The sequence below is a fragment of the Mchenga conophoros genome, linkage group LG20 (assembly GCF_057382185.1).
Source record: "Mchenga conophoros isolate Kocher_MC1m ecotype Shallow Benthic linkage group LG20, M_conophoros_male_GT1.1, whole genome shotgun sequence".
Classification (NCBI taxonomy): domain Eukaryota; kingdom Metazoa; phylum Chordata; class Actinopteri; order Cichliformes; family Cichlidae; genus Mchenga; species Mchenga conophoros.
The window spans coordinates 7,703,370-7,720,143 of record NC_140545.1 but is presented as its reverse complement, the minus strand read 5'-3'; the positions used below and the strand labels follow the sequence as shown (position 1 = coordinate 7,720,143).

Here is a 16,774-nt window from a genome sequence, read left to right as displayed (position 1 = left end):
TAGTTTTTAGTTAGCGAACCTTTAGTTACTGTGGCCAAATACATATTTCATTTTTTAAAGTAAACACATTCTCAGTCACTCGCAGTCAGACATTGAGCAAAAGCACATGTTCGGTAGCTAATCCTTGTATTTACCCTGACTAACAAAATATCTCTGCTGAAGTCACTGAGATGGTTTATATGAGAAACAGAAATGTTACTGGCCTGATCAGTCACTAGGCAATGTTGCCGTTACTGTACCTTTAGGAGTTACACAGTCAGAGCAACATGCTGGACTCTTCTTTAGCTCCTCTGCAGAGCCCATTATTAAATATGTGCAAACAGCAGCATGTTTCTGGCTCCCTCCACACATGGTCAAGGTCAGGTTTATTGATCGAGCACATTTCCAACAGCCCATGCTGCACAACTTGCTTTACAAACTAGAATGCAACTAAAACAAGTAAAATGCACTACAATGACGCAATAAAATATAAATGAATAATAACACTAAAATAAAATAGAATGCATTTAAATTACTTATTGGCAGCTGATTTGACGCAGTTTCAAATGAAGATGAATCAATGAGAGGATTAAAAAAAATGTTCTCACAGTTTTCTTCAGTCGCAAACTGTCTTTAATATCAGACATATTCCAATATTCCAGTTTCTAGCAGATATCTCAGTTTCTTGATAACACAGCTGATACATACTCCAATGTTTAATGCAAGCAAAAACTTTTTGAATGCTTCTCAGAGGAGATCACAGCACTCATAACACTGGTTTTAATTTTCAACACATTATCGGTCTTTACCGCAGTAAAATCAGGTAGCTGTCATTCAATGCCAACATCAGCCTACCTGACAAAGCCAAACTAAATGAAGCTTTTCCATCAACTTCCATCAGACATTATAGTTTATCCAAGCAAAATGTTTTCTTTTTAAAAATCTATGGTTTTGAGGAAAACAACAGCATCTATGAAAGTACATGAATTATTGATTAGGCTATTTGAAAATGGTGAAAGACAAGTCTGATAAAAAGCTGAAAAGATGCTGACACTGTTGTATTTCACGTTAGAATGAATGAAACAAAACTGTAATGCCTGAAAGAAATGTACAGTGGATTTCTCATTTGACTATAAAATATAAATGACTTTTGGGGTGGAGGGACTGAATAGCCAAATTCAATATAAAGATCTACTGTTCCATCACGTTTGGCAGCAAATATCTCATTTATCAGTGCATAGTGGAAATAAATAAGCATTCAACCTCTGATTTGACATTTTATTACTGTCTTAACAAAAGTTGCAGTCAGAAAACATGAAATTCTGCAAAAGAACGATACAAGCTGAACTCATTTTGGTTTGAAGTGAATCAGATGCCATTCATTCACCGACTCCATTTCTAATTTGCCATTTCCCAATCCAGTAGAGAGCTCTGACTTGAATCATGTGTGGAAGGGACAAAGTACAACTCTGAGCAGCACCGTACAGCACGCAGAGACAGTGTGCATCTCTATCGCTGCTGCAGGTATGAAGCTGTGAGGATCATTGACCAGAATGCGTCCTTTTAACAAACTGATGAAACCAGCTGTAACACAGGACTTGTTGTTTTGTTTTTTTAATGCAGACCAGCAAATGCGTTCTAGGAAGAAAGAGTCAGCTGATTCATTTGCTACAATATAAGAGGTATTAGCAGTTCACCCTCCTTCTTAGCGTATGGCACAGTTTTTAAAAGTAGAGGCAGAGTTTCTGTTTAATGCTGTGAAACCTCTGCCACACTCAGCTGTTATCCATCAGTGTTTAGCAGCCCGACTGGGCTTTTTAACAGTCTTCACTTTTACAGAGTTTTTGTATAGTAGCAGTCTCTCTGTGGTGTGAGGTGGCAAGCGGTTCCTTTTTGCTCTCACAATGCACGCAGCCATCGGACTGAAACGGTCAAAACCTCCAGATGTGGCGGGCACCGCCAGCAGCTTCTTGGCGAGGCCTTGGAGCTTCGGGAATCGAGAAGCACATTTCCAGTACTGAAGAGTAGAGTTGCTTTCCCACAGCGGTTCAGACAGGTACACGTCGAACTCTGACATCTTTAGAGTCTTTGCAGGCGGCTGAAGGAAGTTGAAGATGGACTTCCTCTTGAGGTCGTTTTCACTGATTTCAGGACAGTTGTTGTCTGAGCTGCCAGCACAAGTGTCCATCACGCCATCTGTCTGGCTTTCTTCTTTCACATCGTGCTCCAGCCCACTGCCTGTCTGATCTTTCTCTGCCTCAACAGTAGGAAATGTTGAGGCTTCCATGTTTTCTAATGTGGACTCAACAATGCTGCGAGCCTCAGATTTTGACGGAGGTGTTAGGAAATCATTCTGTTCATCCTGGTTGTCATCAGAAAACGGCTGCAAAAAAAATGGTTGTTTTAAATGTACACACATTTTTTTCCTATATCTACTCAACACGCATATTCAATTAAATATAAATCTACAGAAGTCCGCTATGCTTCTGGCCTAATTTGGTACCTGCAGTTTGATCCTAGGATCCAGCACAGCAGCTAGTATCATGTCCTTCTGGTGAATCACTGGCTGGAAGTGTGTGTAGAGGCCTGTGCGCAGGGCCTTGCAGAAGTGGGTGTAGTTGGTGACACAATTCTCCAAGGTTTTATCAAGTCCAATGAGGGACGGTATGATGAGAGACATAGTCACACCATTTCCCTGCAGGACCTACGATAGATAAGACACAAACATGGCATCCACAGTGAAGACATCGTGGACAGCGGAGAATCTCCCGGTGGTGGAGCAGACTGGGACAGAGTTCCACTGATGAAAAAGAGAGTCACGATGGATATTATAAGAATTAAATAAAAAAAGATTCAGACCAAAAGATTTGTGATCTACACAATCCAAGCTGATCAACGATAAGCTCAGTATTTTCATTTAATATATTTTTCATCTGCTTGAATGTTTCCTGCTTCACACAGTGCTCAACCTGCTAGATTTTTGTTTGTTATTCATTTATTTTAAATGTCTAATCTTATCTTTGAATCAAACATTCATACATATATACACTGTGTTCATTATAATAACATACATATATACTGTCAGACACCACTCTGACATTCCATTCATGCTCAGCTGAATATTAAAATGGACAAATATGTGTCATCTCTGCATACGCTATGATCATTATAGAATGACATGAAATATTAAAACTGAGCTTAATCTTCAACATAAGCAGTAGTCATATAAATTCATATACTCTTAAGCACAAATGGTGAAAGTTTTTCTGCAGAATAAGTAGCCTATTAGTTGTATCTGTATTGCGGTGTTCTGATAGTATGGCTTCTTATACTGAAGAAATGGATCTAAATAAATAACTAAATAAATCCTCCAGCACTCGTTATTGTCACCTATTGCTAATGTTTTGACGCTGCCAACCTCTCATACGCTGTAAGAATTTAATTCAACTGTTTATCACAGAAAAAGTGTGACTTGTAGGACACGTAACACTAGCGGGCATAATGTTAGCTTAATAGTCAGCTCAACAGCTGTTGTTAGCTCCGGACAAGTGACTACAACAGTAGCGATGAGCCCCGATGAACGGATCCGGGGGCGGATGGGCTCGTACATAAATGGATCGATCGGGGCGGGATACGGTGGGAAACGACAGATACCTTAAACTTGAAGACAGCCCAAGTAGAAGGATCGCTAAAGTCTGCTAAAAAAAGAAATCGCAATGCAAGTTGAACAAACTTGCAAAGACACAATATCAAATTGAACCCATTCTGGTACAAAATGACATCATAATAGACTGTCCTTTGAATGTCACGACGTTCGGCGATAACGTCACTTGAACTCCTTTGAAGACAGTTCTGGGGGCGGAGTCAGAGCCTATAAATATCCCTCGAGTACATACCTTGAACCCATAGATCGCTATAGTTCTGAACTAACAGTTTCCACTTGCGAACACTGTCTCATTGAGTAGATCATTTTTCAAACACAGAATAACACGTCGTATAAACTAAACTAAATACATTCATTTCAAAATGAGCTCCCTAAGCTACTTTGATATGCAGATGCTCAGAAATGAGATAGAAAATTACAAACAAGCTAAAAAACTTCAGCTTGAGGAAATCCAAGAAAAGAATTGTAGGATTTCAAGTCTTGAGGCATCTTTGAAAGAAGAGCAGGGACTGGTTGCAAAGATGAAAGAGGAGTCCAAAGAAATGCAGGTGCTCAGAAATGAGATAGAAAAGTACAAACAAGCTGAAAAGCTTCAGTTGGAGGAAATCGATGAAAAGAATTCTAAGATTTCAAGTCTTGAGGCATCTTTGAAAGAAGAGCAGGAACTGGTTGCGAAGATGACAGAGGAAACCAAATCCCAGCTAAGGTCCGCAGAGTCACAGAATGTAGATCTCACAAACAAATATGAGGCAAAAATTCGGGCTCTTCATAAGGCAATCAAACACCTTGAAAATAAGTGTGCCACTGAAAAAACGATGCGGGACAAGAAAGAAAAGGAGGTGGAATCTCTGGTTGTCCTTAAAATCAAACATGAGCAGGAAAAACAAGAACTCAAGATGAAGCTAAGCAAGACGACTGAGGAAAAAAATGAAACACTTAAAGAACTGCAGAAACAAAATGAGCAGCTTCAGACTGAGATTCAGAACAATGAGAAGTACATTCATCGTAATGACTTCCTTGAAAGAAGGATAGACGAGCTTCTTACACTACCTGGGGAGGTGTACTGCCGTCAACAGAAAGTTAAAAGTGTGGGGAAGAAAATTTCATCCCAAAAAAATAACATAGCCCGTCTGAAAACTGCTCAACAGCTGAAGGGACTTTATGACACACTCGGCCACACTGTGCAAGTCGAGAAAAAAGCCTCCCCAGAGCAGCAAAGAAAGGATGGGGATGAACAAATAGCCCGGAAAAAGGTGAGATTTGACCTGAGTAATGTGGAATACTTTCCATCCAAAGGCGACAATGAGCTGAAAGAACAACAGAAAGAAATTAGAGACCTTAAGGGTAAAACTGGTAACAAGCTTACCACATATGACAGTAAGCTAAAAGCAGTGCATGGCCTGCTACCTCCTATTTCCACTAGGGCCCGGTCTAAAACTGTAGACAACTCAAAGAAGCAGTCTGAGTCTAGGAGCTCACTCAACCTCAAGTCCACTGTTACTCCCAAGGCAGAAGAAGAAATGTTTCATCCCCATTCACCTGAACTTACTTCCCAGTCAACTCTACGTAGAGTATACAATCCTGGTGCAAAACTACTCAAGCGCCGGCCTTCAGCCAAACCCAACCACATCTAAAAAATCCTCCTACCAGTTCTCACACTGACTCCAAAGAAATAATCAGCTTTTAAGCTGGTTAAAAAATATCTATTTCTTTGTTTCCAAAGTCAAAATAAATCACAAAGAGACAATATCAGAAAAAAATTTAATACCCGCCCATCCTGAGGGTATATTACATCCGTAACCCAGGAGAGGCTGTATTTGCTATAACATCATAAATGTAAGACAATAAGGACATCTCTGCATGTGTGAGGAAGTGACATGCATTTCATCTATGTCGCTTCATCACCCCCAACCGGTCGAGGTAGATGGCCGCCCCTCACTGAGCCTGGTTCTACTGAAGGTTTCTTCCTATTAAAAGGGAGTTTTTCCTTCCCACTGTCGCCAAGTGCTTGCTCATAGGGGATCTTCGGATTGTTGGGTTTTCTCTGCATTATTGTAGGGATGTTAACTTGCAATATTATATAATATTGCAAGTTAACATCCCTACAATCTCTGCGTTATTGTAGGGATGTTACCCTAAAGTTTTAAAATTGGCACAAATAAAATTGATGTGAACTGAATTTTTCTTTTGATGTGTACAAGTGGTTGTATTTGAGTACTTTTGATCTGCTTTTATTCACTACTACGCACACACTGGCTTCAAAAATACAAAGTGATGGCAGTCCCCATGAAAAGGGAATTTTGGCTTCATTTTTGTACAGTGGCAGGAAGTGGAGTGAGGTTATTAAAATAGGCTGTTCTCAGCTATTTTTAAAGCTACATTTTAGTTAGTTTTTAGTTAGCGAACCTTTAGTTACTGTGGCCAAATACATATTTCATTTTTTAAAGTAAACACATTCTCAGTCACTCGCAGTCAGACATTGAGCAAAAGCACATGTTCGGTAGCTAATCCTTGTATTTACCCTGACTAACAAAATATCTCTGCTGAAGTCACTGAGATGGTTTATATGAGAAACAGAAATGTTACTGGCCTGATCAGTCACTAGGCAATGTTGCCGTTACTGTACCTTTAGGAGTTACACAGTCAGAGCAACATGCTGGACTCTTCTTTAGCTCCTCTGCAGAGCCCATTATTAAATGGGCTCTGTGAGGATGAAGCTGTGAGGATCATTGACCAGAATGCGTCCCTTTAACAAACTGATGAAACCAGCTGTAACACAGGACTTGTTGTTTTGTTTTTTTAATGCAGACCAGCAAATGCGTTCTAGGAAGAAAGAGTCAGCTGATTCATTTGCTACAATATAAGAGGTATTAGCAGTTCACCCTCCTTCTTAGCGTATGGCACAGTTTTTAAAAGTAGAGGCAGAGTTTCTGTTTAATGCTGTGCAAGCTCTGCCACACTCAGCTGTTATCCATCAGTGTTTAGCAGCCCGACTGGGCTTTTTAACAGTCTTCACTTTTACAGAGTTTTTGTATAGTAGCAGTCTCTCTGTGGGGTGAGGTGGCAAGCGGTTCCTTTTTGCTTTCACAATGCACGCAGCCATCAGACTGAAACGGTCAAAACCTCCAGATGTGGCGGGCACCGCCAGCAGCTTCTTGGCGAGGCCTTGGAGCTTCGGGAATCGAGAAGCACATTTCCAGTACTGCTTTCCCACAGCGGTTCAGACAGGTACACGTCGAACTCTGACATCTTTAGAGTCTTTGCAGGAGGCTGAAGGAAGTTGAAGATGGACTTCCTCTTGAGGTCGTTTTCACTGATTTCAGGACAGTTGTTGTCTGAGCTGCCAGCACAAGTGTCCATCACGCCATCTGTCTGGCTTTCTTCTTTCACATCGTGCTCCAGCCCACTGCCTGTCTGATCTTTCTCTGCCTCAACAGTAGGAAAAGTTGAGGCTTCCATGTTTTCTAATGTGGACTCAACAATGCTGCGAGCCTCAGATTTTGACGGAGGTGTTAGGAAATCATTCTGTTCATCCTGGTTGTCATCAGAAAACGGCTGCAAAAAAAATGGTTGTTTTAAATGTACACACATTTTTTTCCTTTATCTACTCAACATGCATATTCAATTAAATATAAATCTACAGAAGTCCGCTATGCTTCTGGCCTAATTTGGTACCTGCAGTTTGATCCTAGGATCCAGCACAGCAGCTAGTATCATGTCCTTCTGGTGAATCACTGGCTGGAAGTGTGTGTAGAGGCCTGTGCGCAGGGCCTTGCAGAAGTGGGTGTAGTTGGTGACACAATTCTCCAAGGTTTTATCAAGTCCAATGAGGGACGGTATGATGAGAGACATAGTCACACCATTTCCCTGCAGGACCTACGATAGATAAGACACAAACATGGCATCCACAGTGAAGACATCGTGGACAGCGGAGAATCTTCCGGTGGTGGAGCAGATTGGGACAGAGTTCCACTGATGAAAAAGAGAGTCACGATGGATATTATAAAAATTAAATAAAAAAAGATTCAGACCAAAAGATTTGTGATCTACACAATCCAAGCTGATCAACGATAAGCTCAGTATTTTCATTTAATATATTTTTCATCTGCTTGAATGTTTCCTGCTTCACACAGTGCTCAACCTGCTAGATTTTTGTTTGTTATTCATTTATTTTAAATGTCTAATCTTATCTTTGAATCAAACATTCATACATATATACACTGTGTTCATTATAATAACATACATATATACTGTCAGACACCACTCTGACATTCCATTCATGCTCAGCTGAATATTAAAATGGACAAATATGTGTCATCTCTGCATACGCTATGATCATTATAGAATGACATGAAATATTAAAACTGAGCTTAATCTTCAACATAAGCAGTAGTCATATAAATTCATATACTCTTAAGCACAAATGGTGAAAGTTTTTCTGCAGAATAAGTAGCCTATTAGTTGTATCTGTATTGCGGTGTTCTGATAGTATGGCTTCTTATACTGAAGAAATGGATCTAAATAAATAACTAAATAAATCCTCCAGCACTCGTTATTGTCACCTATTGCTAATGTTTTGACGCTGCCAACCTCTCATACGCTGTAAGAATTTAATTCAACTGTTTATCACAGAAAAAGTGTGACTTGTAGGACACGTAACACTAGCGGGCATAATGTTAGCTTAATAGTCAGCTCAACAGCTGTTGTTAGCTCCGGACAAGTGACTACAACAGTAGCGATGAGCCCCGATGAACGGATCCGGGGGCGGATGGGCTCGTACATAAATGGATCGATCGGGGCGGGATACGGTGGGAAACGACAGATACCTTAAACTTGAAGACAGCCCAAGTAGAAGGATCGCTAAAGTCTGCTAAAAAAAGAAATCGCAATGCAAGTTGAACAAACTTGCAAAGACACAATATCAAATTGAACCCATTCTGGTACAAAATGACATCATAATAGACTGTCCTTTGAATGTCACGACGTTCGGCGATAACGTCACTTGAACTCCTTTGAAGACAGTTCTGGGGGCGGAGTCAGAGCCTATAAATATCCCTCGAGTACATACCTTGAACCCATAGATCGCTATAGTTCTGAACTAACAGTTTCCACTTGCGAACACTTTGTCTCATTGAGTAGATCATTTTTCAAACACAGAATAACACGTCGTATAAACTAAACTAAATACATTCATTTCAAAATGAGCTCCCTAAGCTACTTTGATATGCAGATGCTCAGAAATGAGATAGAAAATTACAAACAAGCTAAAAAACTTCAGCTTGAGGAAATCCAAGAAAAGAATTGTAGGATTTCAAGTCTTGAGGCATCTTTGAAAGAAGAGCAGGAACTGGTTGCAAAGATGAAAGAGGAGTCCAAAGAAATGCAGGTGCTCAGAAATGAGATAGAAAAGTACAAACAAGCTGAAAAGCTTCAGTTGGAGGAAATCGATGAAAAGAATTGTAAGATTTCAAGTCTTGAGGCATCTTTGAAAGAAGAGCAGGAACTGGTTGCGAAGATGAAAGAGGAGTCCAAAGAAATGCAGGTGCTCAGATATGAGATAGAAAATTACAAACAAGCTGAAAAACTTCAGCTTGAGGAAATCGATGAAAAGAATTGTAAGATTTCAAGTCTTGAGGCATCTTTGAAAGAAGAACAGGAACTGGTTGTGAAGATGACAGAGGAATCCAAAGATGAAAAGATGGAAAAAATGGAAAATGTTTTGCTGGAAACCAAATCCCAGCTAAGGTCCGCAGAGTCACAGAATGTAGATCTCACAAACAAATATGAGGCAAAAATTCGGGCTCTTCATAAGGCAATCAAACACCTTGAAAATAAGTGTGCCACTGAAAAAACGATGCGGGACAAGAAAGAAAAGGAGGTGGAATCTCTGGTTGTCCTTAAAATCAAAAATGAGCAGGAAAAACAAGAACTCAAGATGAAGCTAAGCAAGACGACTGAGGAAAAAAATGAAACACTTAAAGAACTGCAGAAACAAAATGAGCAGCTTCAGACTGAGATTCAGAACAATGAGAAGTACATTCATCGTAATGACTTCCTTGAAAGAAGGATAGACGAGCTTCTTACACTACCTGGGGAGGTGTACTGCCGTCAACAGAAAGTTAAAAGTGTGGAAGAAGAAAAAGAGAAACTACAGGCTGAACTTAAAAAGTGTCAAAGACAAAATGAGGAGTATAAAGCGGGAAAGCGCTGGGCAATAGACGAGAAAAACCAACTGACAAAGAAAAATGATGAACTGAAAGTACGTCTTAGGGAGAAGGAATGTAACAACATAACGTTGAGGAAAGAGTTAAAAGCTAAAGTCCTGGAATCTGAAAGTCAGATAAAGGAGCTGGCAAGGCAACGTTTTACTATCGACCGTCTGGAAAACTGCCTTGAGGATAAAACTAAGCAAATAATTATATTTGAAAATGAGACGCAGGAACCTGGGAAGAAAATTTCATCCCAAAAAAATAACATAGCCCGTCTGAAAACTGCTCAACAGCTGAAGGGACTTTATGACACGCTCGGCCGCACTGTGCAAGTCGAGAAAAAAGCCTCCCCAGAGCAGCAAAGAAAGGATGGGGATGAACAAATAGCCCGGAAAAAGGTGAGATTTGTCCTGAGTAATGCGGAATACTTTCCATCCAAAGGCGACAATGAGCTGAAAGAACAACAGAAAGAAATTAGAGACCTTAAGGGTAAAACTGGTAACAAGCTTACCACATATGACAGTAAGCTAAAAGCAGTGCATGGCCTGCTACCTCCTATTTCCACTAGGGCCCGGTCTAAAACTGTAGACAACTCAAAGAAGCAGTCTGAGTCTAGGAGCTCACTCAACCTCAAGTCCACTGTTACTCCCAAGGCAGAAGAAGAAATGTTTCATCCCCATTCACCTGAACTTACTTCCCAGTCAACTCTACGTAGAGTATACAATCCTGCTACAAAACTACTCAAGCGCCGGCCTTCAGCCAAACCCAACCACATCTAAAAAATCCTCCTACCAGTTCTCACACTGACTCCAAAGAAATAATCAGCTTTTAAGCTGGTTAAAAAATATCTATTTTTTTGTTTCCAAAGTCAAAATAAATCACAAAGAGACAATATCAGAAAAAAATTTAATACCCGCCCATCCTGAGGGTATATTACATCCGTAACCCAGGAGAGGCTGTATTTGCTATAACATCATAAATGTAAGACAATAAGGACATCTCTGCATGTGTGAGGAAGTGACATGCATTTCATCTATGTCGCTTCATCACCCCCAACCGGTCGAGGTAGATGGCCGCCCCTCACTGAGCCTGGTTCTACTGAAGGTTTCTTCCTATTAAAAGGGAGTTTTTCCTTCCCACTGTCGCCAAGTGCTTGCTCATAGGGGATCTTCGGATTGTTGGGTTTTCTCTGCATTATTGTAGGGATGTTAACTTGCAATATTATATAATATTGCAAGTTAACATCCCTACAATCTCTGCGTTATTGTAGGGATGTTACCCTAAAGTTTTAAAATTGGCACAAATAAAATTGATGTGAACTGAATTTTTCTTTTGATGTGTACAAGTGGTTGTATTTGAGTACTTTTGATCTGCTTTTATTCACTACTACGCACACACTGGCTTCAAAAATACAAAGTGATGGCAGTCCCCATGAAAAGGGAATTTTGGCTTCATTTTTGTACAGTGGCAGGAAGTGGAGTGAGGTTATTAAAATAGGCTGTTCTCAGCTATTTTTAAAGCTACATTTTAGTTAGTTTTTAGTTAGCGAACCTTTAGTTACTGTGACCAAATACATATTTCATTTTTTAAAGTAAACACATTCTCAGTCACTCGCAGTCAGACATTGAGCAAAAGCACATGTTCGGTAGCTAATCCTTGTATTTACCCTGACTAACAAAATATCTCTGCTGAAGTCACTGAGATGGTTTATATGAGAAACAGAAATGTTACTGGCCTGATCAGTCACTAGGCAATGTTGCCGTTACTGTACCTTTAGGAGTTACACAGTCAGAGCAACATGCTGGACTCTTCTTTAGCTCCTCTGCAGAGCCCATTATTAAATGGGCTCTGTGAGGATGAAGCTGTGAGGATCATTGACCAGAATGCGTCCCTTTAACAAACTGATGAAACCAGCTGTAACACAGGACTTGTTGTTTTGTTTTTTTAATGCAGACCAGCAAATGCGTTCTAGGAAGAAAGAGTCAGCTGATTCATTTGCTACAATATAAGAGGTATTAGCAGTTCACCCTCCTTCTTAGCGTATGGCACAGTTTTTAAAAGTAGAGGCAGAGTTTCTGTTTAATGCTGTGCAAGCTCTGCCACACTCAGCTGTTATCCATCAGTGTTTAGCAGCCCGACTGGGCTTTTTAACAGTCTTCACTTTTACAGAGTTTTTGTATAGTAGCAGTCTCTCTGTGGGGTGAGGTGGCAAGCGGTTCCTTTTTGCTTTCACAATGCACGCAGCCATCAGACTGAAACGGTCAAAACCTCCAGATGTGGCGGGCACCGCCAGCAGCTTCTTGGCGAGGCCTTGGAGCTTCGGGAATCGAGAAGCACATTTCCAGTACTGCTTTCCCACAGCGGTTCAGACAGGTACACGTCGAACTCTGACATCTTTAGAGTCTTTGCAGGCAGCTGAAGGAAGTTGAAGATGGACTTCCTCTTGAGGTCGTTTTCACTGATTTCAGGACAGTTGTTGTCTGAGCTGCCAGCACAAGTGTCCATCACGCCATCTGTCTGGCTTTCTTCTTTCACATCGTGCTCCAGCCCACTGCCTGTCTGATCTTTCTCTGCCTCAACAGTAGGAAAAGTTGAGGCTTCCATGTTTTCTAATGTGGACTCAACAATGCTGCGAGCCTCAGATTTTGACGGAGGTGTTAGGAAATCATTCTGTTCATCCTGGTTGTCATCAGAAAACGGCTGCAAAAAAAATGGTTGTTTTAAATGTACACACATTTTTTTCCTTTATCTACTCAACATGCATATTCAATTAAATATAAATCTACAGAAGTCCGCTATGCTTCTGGCCTAATTTGGTACCTGCAGTTTGATCCTAGGATCCAGCACAGCAGCTAGTATCATGTCCTTCTGGTGAATCACTGGCTGGAAGTGTGTGTAGAGGCCTGTGCGCAGGGCCTTGCAGAAGTGGGTGTAGTTGGTGACACAATTCTCCAAGGTTTTATCAAGTCCAATGAGGGACGGTATGATGAGAGACATAGTCACACCATTTCCCTGCAGGACCTACGATAGATAAGACACAAACATGGCATCCACAGTGAAGACATCGTGGACAGCGGAGAATCTTCCGGTGGTGGAGCAGATTGGGACAGAGTTCCACTGATGAAAAAGAGAGTCACGATGGATATTATAAAAATTAAATAAAAAAAGATTCAGACCAAAAGATTTGTGATCTACACAATCCAAGCTGATCAACGATAAGCTCAGTATTTTCATTTAATATATTTTTCATCTGCTTGAATGTTTCCTGCTTCACACAGTGCTCAACCTGCTAGATTTTTGTTTGTTATTCATTTATTTTAAATGTCTAATCTTATCTTTGAATCAAACATTCATACATATATACACTGTGTTCATTATAATAACATACATATATACTGTCAGACACCACTCTGACATTCCATTCATGCTCAGCTGAATATTAAAATGGACAAATATGTGTCATCTCTGCATACGCTATGATCATTATAGAATGACATGAAATATTAAAACTGAGCTTAATCTTCAACATAAGCAGTAGTCATATAAATTCATATACTCTTAAGCACAAATGGTGAAAGTTTTTCTGCAGAATAAGTAGCCTATTAGTTGTATCTGTATTGCGGTGTTCTGATAGTATGGCTTCTTATACTGAAGAAATGGATCTAAATAAATAACTAAATAAATCCTCCAGCACTCGTTATTGTCACCTATTGCTAATGTTTTGACGCTGCCAACCTCTCATACGCTGTAAGAATTTAATTCAACTGTTTATCACAGAAAAAGTGTGACTTGTAGGACACGTAACACTAGCGGGCATAATGTTAGCTTAATAGTCAGCTCAACAGCTGTTGTTAGCTCCGGACAAGTGACTACAACAGTAGCGATGAGCCCCGATGAACGGATCCGGGGGCGGATGGGCTCGTACATAAATGGATCGATCGGGGCGGGATACGGTGGGAAACGACAGATACCTTAAACTTGAAGACAGCCCAAGTAGAAGGATCGCTAAAGTCTGCTAAAAAAAGAAATCGCAATGCAAGTTGAACAAACTTGCAAAGACACAATATCAAATTGAACCCATTCTGGTACAAAATGACATCATAATAGACTGTCCTTTGAATGTCACGACGTTCGGCGATAACGTCACTTGAACTCCTTTGAAGACAGTTCTGGGGGCGGAGTCAGAGCCTATAAATATCCCTCGAGTACATACCTTGAACCCATAGATCGCTATAGTTCTGAACTAACAGTTTCCACTTGCGAACACTGTCTCATTGAGTAGATCATTTTTCAAACACAGAATAACACGTCGTATAAACTAAACTAAATACATTCATTTCAAAATGAGCTCCCTAAGCTACTTTGATATGCAGATGCTCAGAAATGAGATAGAAAATTACAAACAAGCTAAAAAACTTCAGCTTGAGGAAATCCAAGAAAAGAATTGTAGGATTTCAAGTCTTGAGGCATCTTTGAAAGAAGAGCAGGGACTGGTTGCAAAGATGAAAGAGGAGTCCAAAGAAATGCAGGTGCTCAGAAATGAGATAGAAAAGTACAAACAAGCTGAAAAACTTCAGTTGGAGGAAATCGATGAAAAGAATTCTAAGATTTCAAGTCTTGAGGCATCTTTGAAAGAAGAGCAGGAACTGGTTGCGAAGATGACAGAGGAAACCAAATCCCAGCTAAGGTCCGCAGAGTCACAGAATGTAGATCTCACAAACAAATATGAGGCAAAAATTCGGGCTCTTCATAAGGCAATCAAACACCTTGAAAATAAGTGTGCCACTGAAAAAACGATGCGGGACAAGAAAGAAAAGGAGGTGGAATCTCTGGTTGTCCTTAAAATCAAAAATGAGCAGGAAAAACAAGAACTCAAGATGAAGCTAAGCAAGACGACTGAGGAAAAAAATGAAACACTTAAAGAACTGCAGAAACAAAATGAGCAGCTTCAGACTGAGATTCAGAACAATGAGAAGTACATTCATCGTAATGACGTCCTTGAAAGAAGGATAGACGAGCTTCTTACACTACCTGGGGAGGTGTACTGCCGTCAACAGAAAGTTAAAAGTGTGGAAGAAGAAAAAGAGAAACTACAGGCTGAACTTAAAAAGTGTCAAAGACAAAATGAGGAGTATAAAGCGGGAAAGCGCTGGGCAATAGATGAGAAAAACCAACTGACAAAGAAAAATGATGAACTGAAAGTACGTCAAAGGGAGAAGGAATGTAACAACATAACGTTGAGGAAAGAGTTAAAAGCTAAAGTCCTGGAATCTGAAAGTCAGATAAAGGAGCTGGCAAGGCAACGTTTTACTATCGACCGTCTGGAAAACTGCCTTGAGGTTAAAACTAAGCAAATAATTATATTTGAAAATGAGACGCAGGAACCTGGGAAGAAAATTTCATCCCAAAAAAATAACATAGCCCGTCTGAAAACTGCTCAACAGCTGAAGGGACTTTATGACACGCTCGGCCGCACTGTGCAAGTCGAGAAAAAAGCCTCCCCAGAGCAGCAAAGAAAGGATGGGGATGAACAAATAGCCCGGAAAAAGGTGAGATTTGTCCTGAGTAATGCGGAATACTTTCCATCCAAAGGCGACAATGAGCTGAAAGAACAACAGAAAGAAATTAGAGACCTTAAGGGTAAAACTGGTAACAAGCTTACCACATATGACAGTAAGCTAAAAGCAGTGCATGGCCTGCTACCTCCTATTTCCACTAGGGCCCGGTCTAAAACTGTAGACAACTCAAAGAAGCAGTCTGAGTCTAGGAGCTCACTCAACCTCAAGTCCACTGTTACTCCCAAGGCAGAAGAAGAAATGTTTCATCCCCATTCACCTGAACTTACTTCCCAGTCAACTCTACGTAGAGTATACAATCCTGCTACAAAACTACTCAAGCGCCGGCCTTCAGCCAAACCCAACCACATCTAAAAAATCCTCCTACCAGTTCTCACACTGACTCCAAAGAAATAATCAGCTTTTAAGCTGGTTAAAAAATATCTATTTTTTTGTTTCCAAAGTCAAAATAAATCACAAAGAGACAATATCAGAAAAAAATTTAATACCCACCCATCCTGAGGGTATATTACATCCGTAACCCAGGAGAGGCTGTATTTGCTATAACATCATAAATGTAAGACAATAAGGACATCTCTGCATGTGTGAGGAAGTGACATGCATTTCATCTATGTCGCTTCATCACCCCCAACCGGTCGAGGTAGATGGCCGCCCCTCACTGAGCCTGGTTCTACTGAAGGTTTCTTCCTATTAAAAGGGAGTTTTTCCTTCCCACTGTCGCCAAGTGCTTGCTCATAGGGGATCTTCGGATTGTTGGGTTTTCTCTGCATTATTGTAGGGATGTTAACTTGCAATATTATATAATATTGCAAGTTAACATCCCTACAATCTCTGCGTTATTGTAGGGATGTTACCCTAAAGTTTTAAAATTGGCACAAATAAAATTGATGTGAACTGAATTTTTCTTTTGATGTGTACAAGTGGTTGTATTTGAGTTCTTTTGATCTGCTTTTATTCACTACTACGCACACACTGGCTTCAAAAATACAAAGTGATGGCAGTCCCCATGAAAAGGGAATTTTGGCTTCATTTTTGTACAGTGGCAGGAAGTGGAGTGAGGTTATTAAAATAGGCTGTTCTCAGCTATTTTTAAAGCTACATTTTAGTTAGTTTTTAGTTAGCGAACCTTTAGTTACTGTGGCCAAATACATATTTCATTTTTTAAAGTAAACACATTCTCAGTCACTCGCAGTCAGACATTGAGCAAAAGCACATGTTCGGTAGCTAATCCTTGTATTTACCCTGACTAACAAAATATCTCTGCTGAAGTCACTGAGATGGTTTATATGAGAAACAGAAATGTTACTGGCCTGATCAGTCACTAGGCAATGTTGCCGTTACTGTAC

General features: G+C 40.3%; 5 protein-coding genes across 9 annotated transcripts; 2 read left to right on the top strand and 3 right to left on the bottom strand.

Moving 5' to 3' along the window:
• Positions 1-589: 589 nt before the first annotated feature.
• On the bottom strand, positions 590-3,851 carry LOC146550304 (uncharacterized). 2 transcript variants are annotated; one of them, XM_085259875.1, is made up of 3 exons: positions 3,634-3,851; positions 2,483-2,683; positions 590-2,362 (listed from the first exon to the last, which is right to left on the bottom strand). In XM_085259875.1, exons 2-3 carry the CDS (start codon positions 2,657-2,659, stop codon positions 1,769-1,771), a joined length of 771 nt encoding a protein of 256 aa, XP_085116001.1. In that variant the 5' UTR covers positions 2,660-2,683; positions 3,634-3,851; the 3' UTR covers positions 590-1,768. The 2 variants fall into 2 exon arrangements, with proteins under 2 accessions (XP_085116001.1, XP_085116000.1); XM_085259874.1 differs by lacking the exon at positions 3,634-3,851 and having other exon boundaries at positions 2,483-2,843.
• LOC146550303 (uncharacterized) lies at positions 2,677-8,687 on the bottom strand. 2 transcript variants are annotated; one of them, XM_085259877.1, is made up of 4 exons: positions 8,470-8,687; positions 7,319-7,615; positions 6,270-7,198; positions 2,677-2,779 (listed from the first exon to the last, which is right to left on the bottom strand). In XM_085259877.1, the coding sequence occupies exons 2-3, from the start codon at positions 7,493-7,495 to the stop codon at positions 6,746-6,748; spliced, it is 630 nt and encodes a 209-aa protein (XP_085116003.1). In that variant the 5' UTR covers positions 7,496-7,615; positions 8,470-8,687; the 3' UTR covers positions 2,677-2,779; positions 6,270-6,745. The 2 variants fall into 2 exon arrangements, with proteins under 2 accessions (XP_085116003.1, XP_085116004.1); XM_085259878.1 differs by lacking the exon at positions 8,470-8,687 and having other exon boundaries at positions 7,319-8,433.
• Positions 8,688-8,716: 29 nt separating this feature from the next.
• Positions 8,717-10,826, top strand: LOC146550302 (uncharacterized). The gene has a single exon (XM_085259865.1). It carries the CDS (start codon positions 8,844-8,846, stop codon positions 10,629-10,631), a length of 1,788 nt encoding a protein of 595 aa, XP_085115991.1. The 5' UTR covers positions 8,717-8,843; the 3' UTR covers positions 10,632-10,826.
• LOC146550301 (uncharacterized) lies at positions 10,748-14,041 on the bottom strand. Of its 3 annotated transcripts, none has more exons than XM_085259879.1 (3): positions 13,824-14,041; positions 12,673-12,969; positions 10,748-12,552 (listed from the first exon to the last, which is right to left on the bottom strand). In XM_085259879.1, the coding sequence occupies exons 2-3, from the start codon at positions 12,847-12,849 to the stop codon at positions 12,100-12,102; spliced, it is 630 nt and encodes a 209-aa protein (XP_085116005.1). In that variant the 5' UTR covers positions 12,850-12,969; positions 13,824-14,041; the 3' UTR covers positions 10,748-12,099. The 3 variants fall into 3 exon arrangements, with proteins under 3 accessions (XP_085116005.1, XP_085116007.1, XP_085116006.1); XM_085259881.1 differs by having other exon boundaries at positions 12,673-12,873; XM_085259880.1 differs by lacking the exon at positions 13,824-14,041 and having other exon boundaries at positions 12,673-13,775.
• A 7-nt stretch (positions 14,042-14,048) lies between these two features.
• On the top strand, positions 14,049-16,321 carry LOC146550300 (uncharacterized). The gene has a single exon (XM_085259866.1). It carries the CDS (start codon positions 14,196-14,198, stop codon positions 15,780-15,782), a length of 1,587 nt encoding a protein of 528 aa, XP_085115992.1. The 5' UTR covers positions 14,049-14,195; the 3' UTR covers positions 15,783-16,321.
• Positions 16,322-16,774: the final 453 nt, after the last annotated feature.

Coding starts and splice junctions, on each gene's coding strand:
- LOC146550304 (XM_085259875.1), bottom strand. CDS start 2,659: ATGTCTCTCATCATACCGTCCCTCATTGGACTTGATAAAACCTTGGAG. Junction 2,363..2,482: donor ATCCTAGGATCAAACTGCAG/GTACCAAATTAG, acceptor TTTTTTTTGCAG/CCGTTTTCTGATGACAACCA.
- LOC146550303 (XM_085259877.1), bottom strand. CDS start 7,495: ATGTCTCTCATCATACCGTCCCTCATTGGACTTGATAAAACCTTGGAG. Junction 7,199..7,318: donor ATCCTAGGATCAAACTGCAG/GTACCAAATTAG, acceptor TTTTTTTTGCAG/CCGTTTTCTGATGACAACCA.
- LOC146550302 (XM_085259865.1), top strand. CDS start 8,844: ATGAGCTCCCTAAGCTACTTTGATATGCAGATGCTCAGAAATGAGATA.
- LOC146550301 (XM_085259879.1), bottom strand. CDS start 12,849: ATGTCTCTCATCATACCGTCCCTCATTGGACTTGATAAAACCTTGGAG. Junction 12,553..12,672: donor ATCCTAGGATCAAACTGCAG/GTACCAAATTAG, acceptor TTTTTTTTGCAG/CCGTTTTCTGATGACAACCA.
- LOC146550300 (XM_085259866.1), top strand. CDS start 14,196: ATGAGCTCCCTAAGCTACTTTGATATGCAGATGCTCAGAAATGAGATA.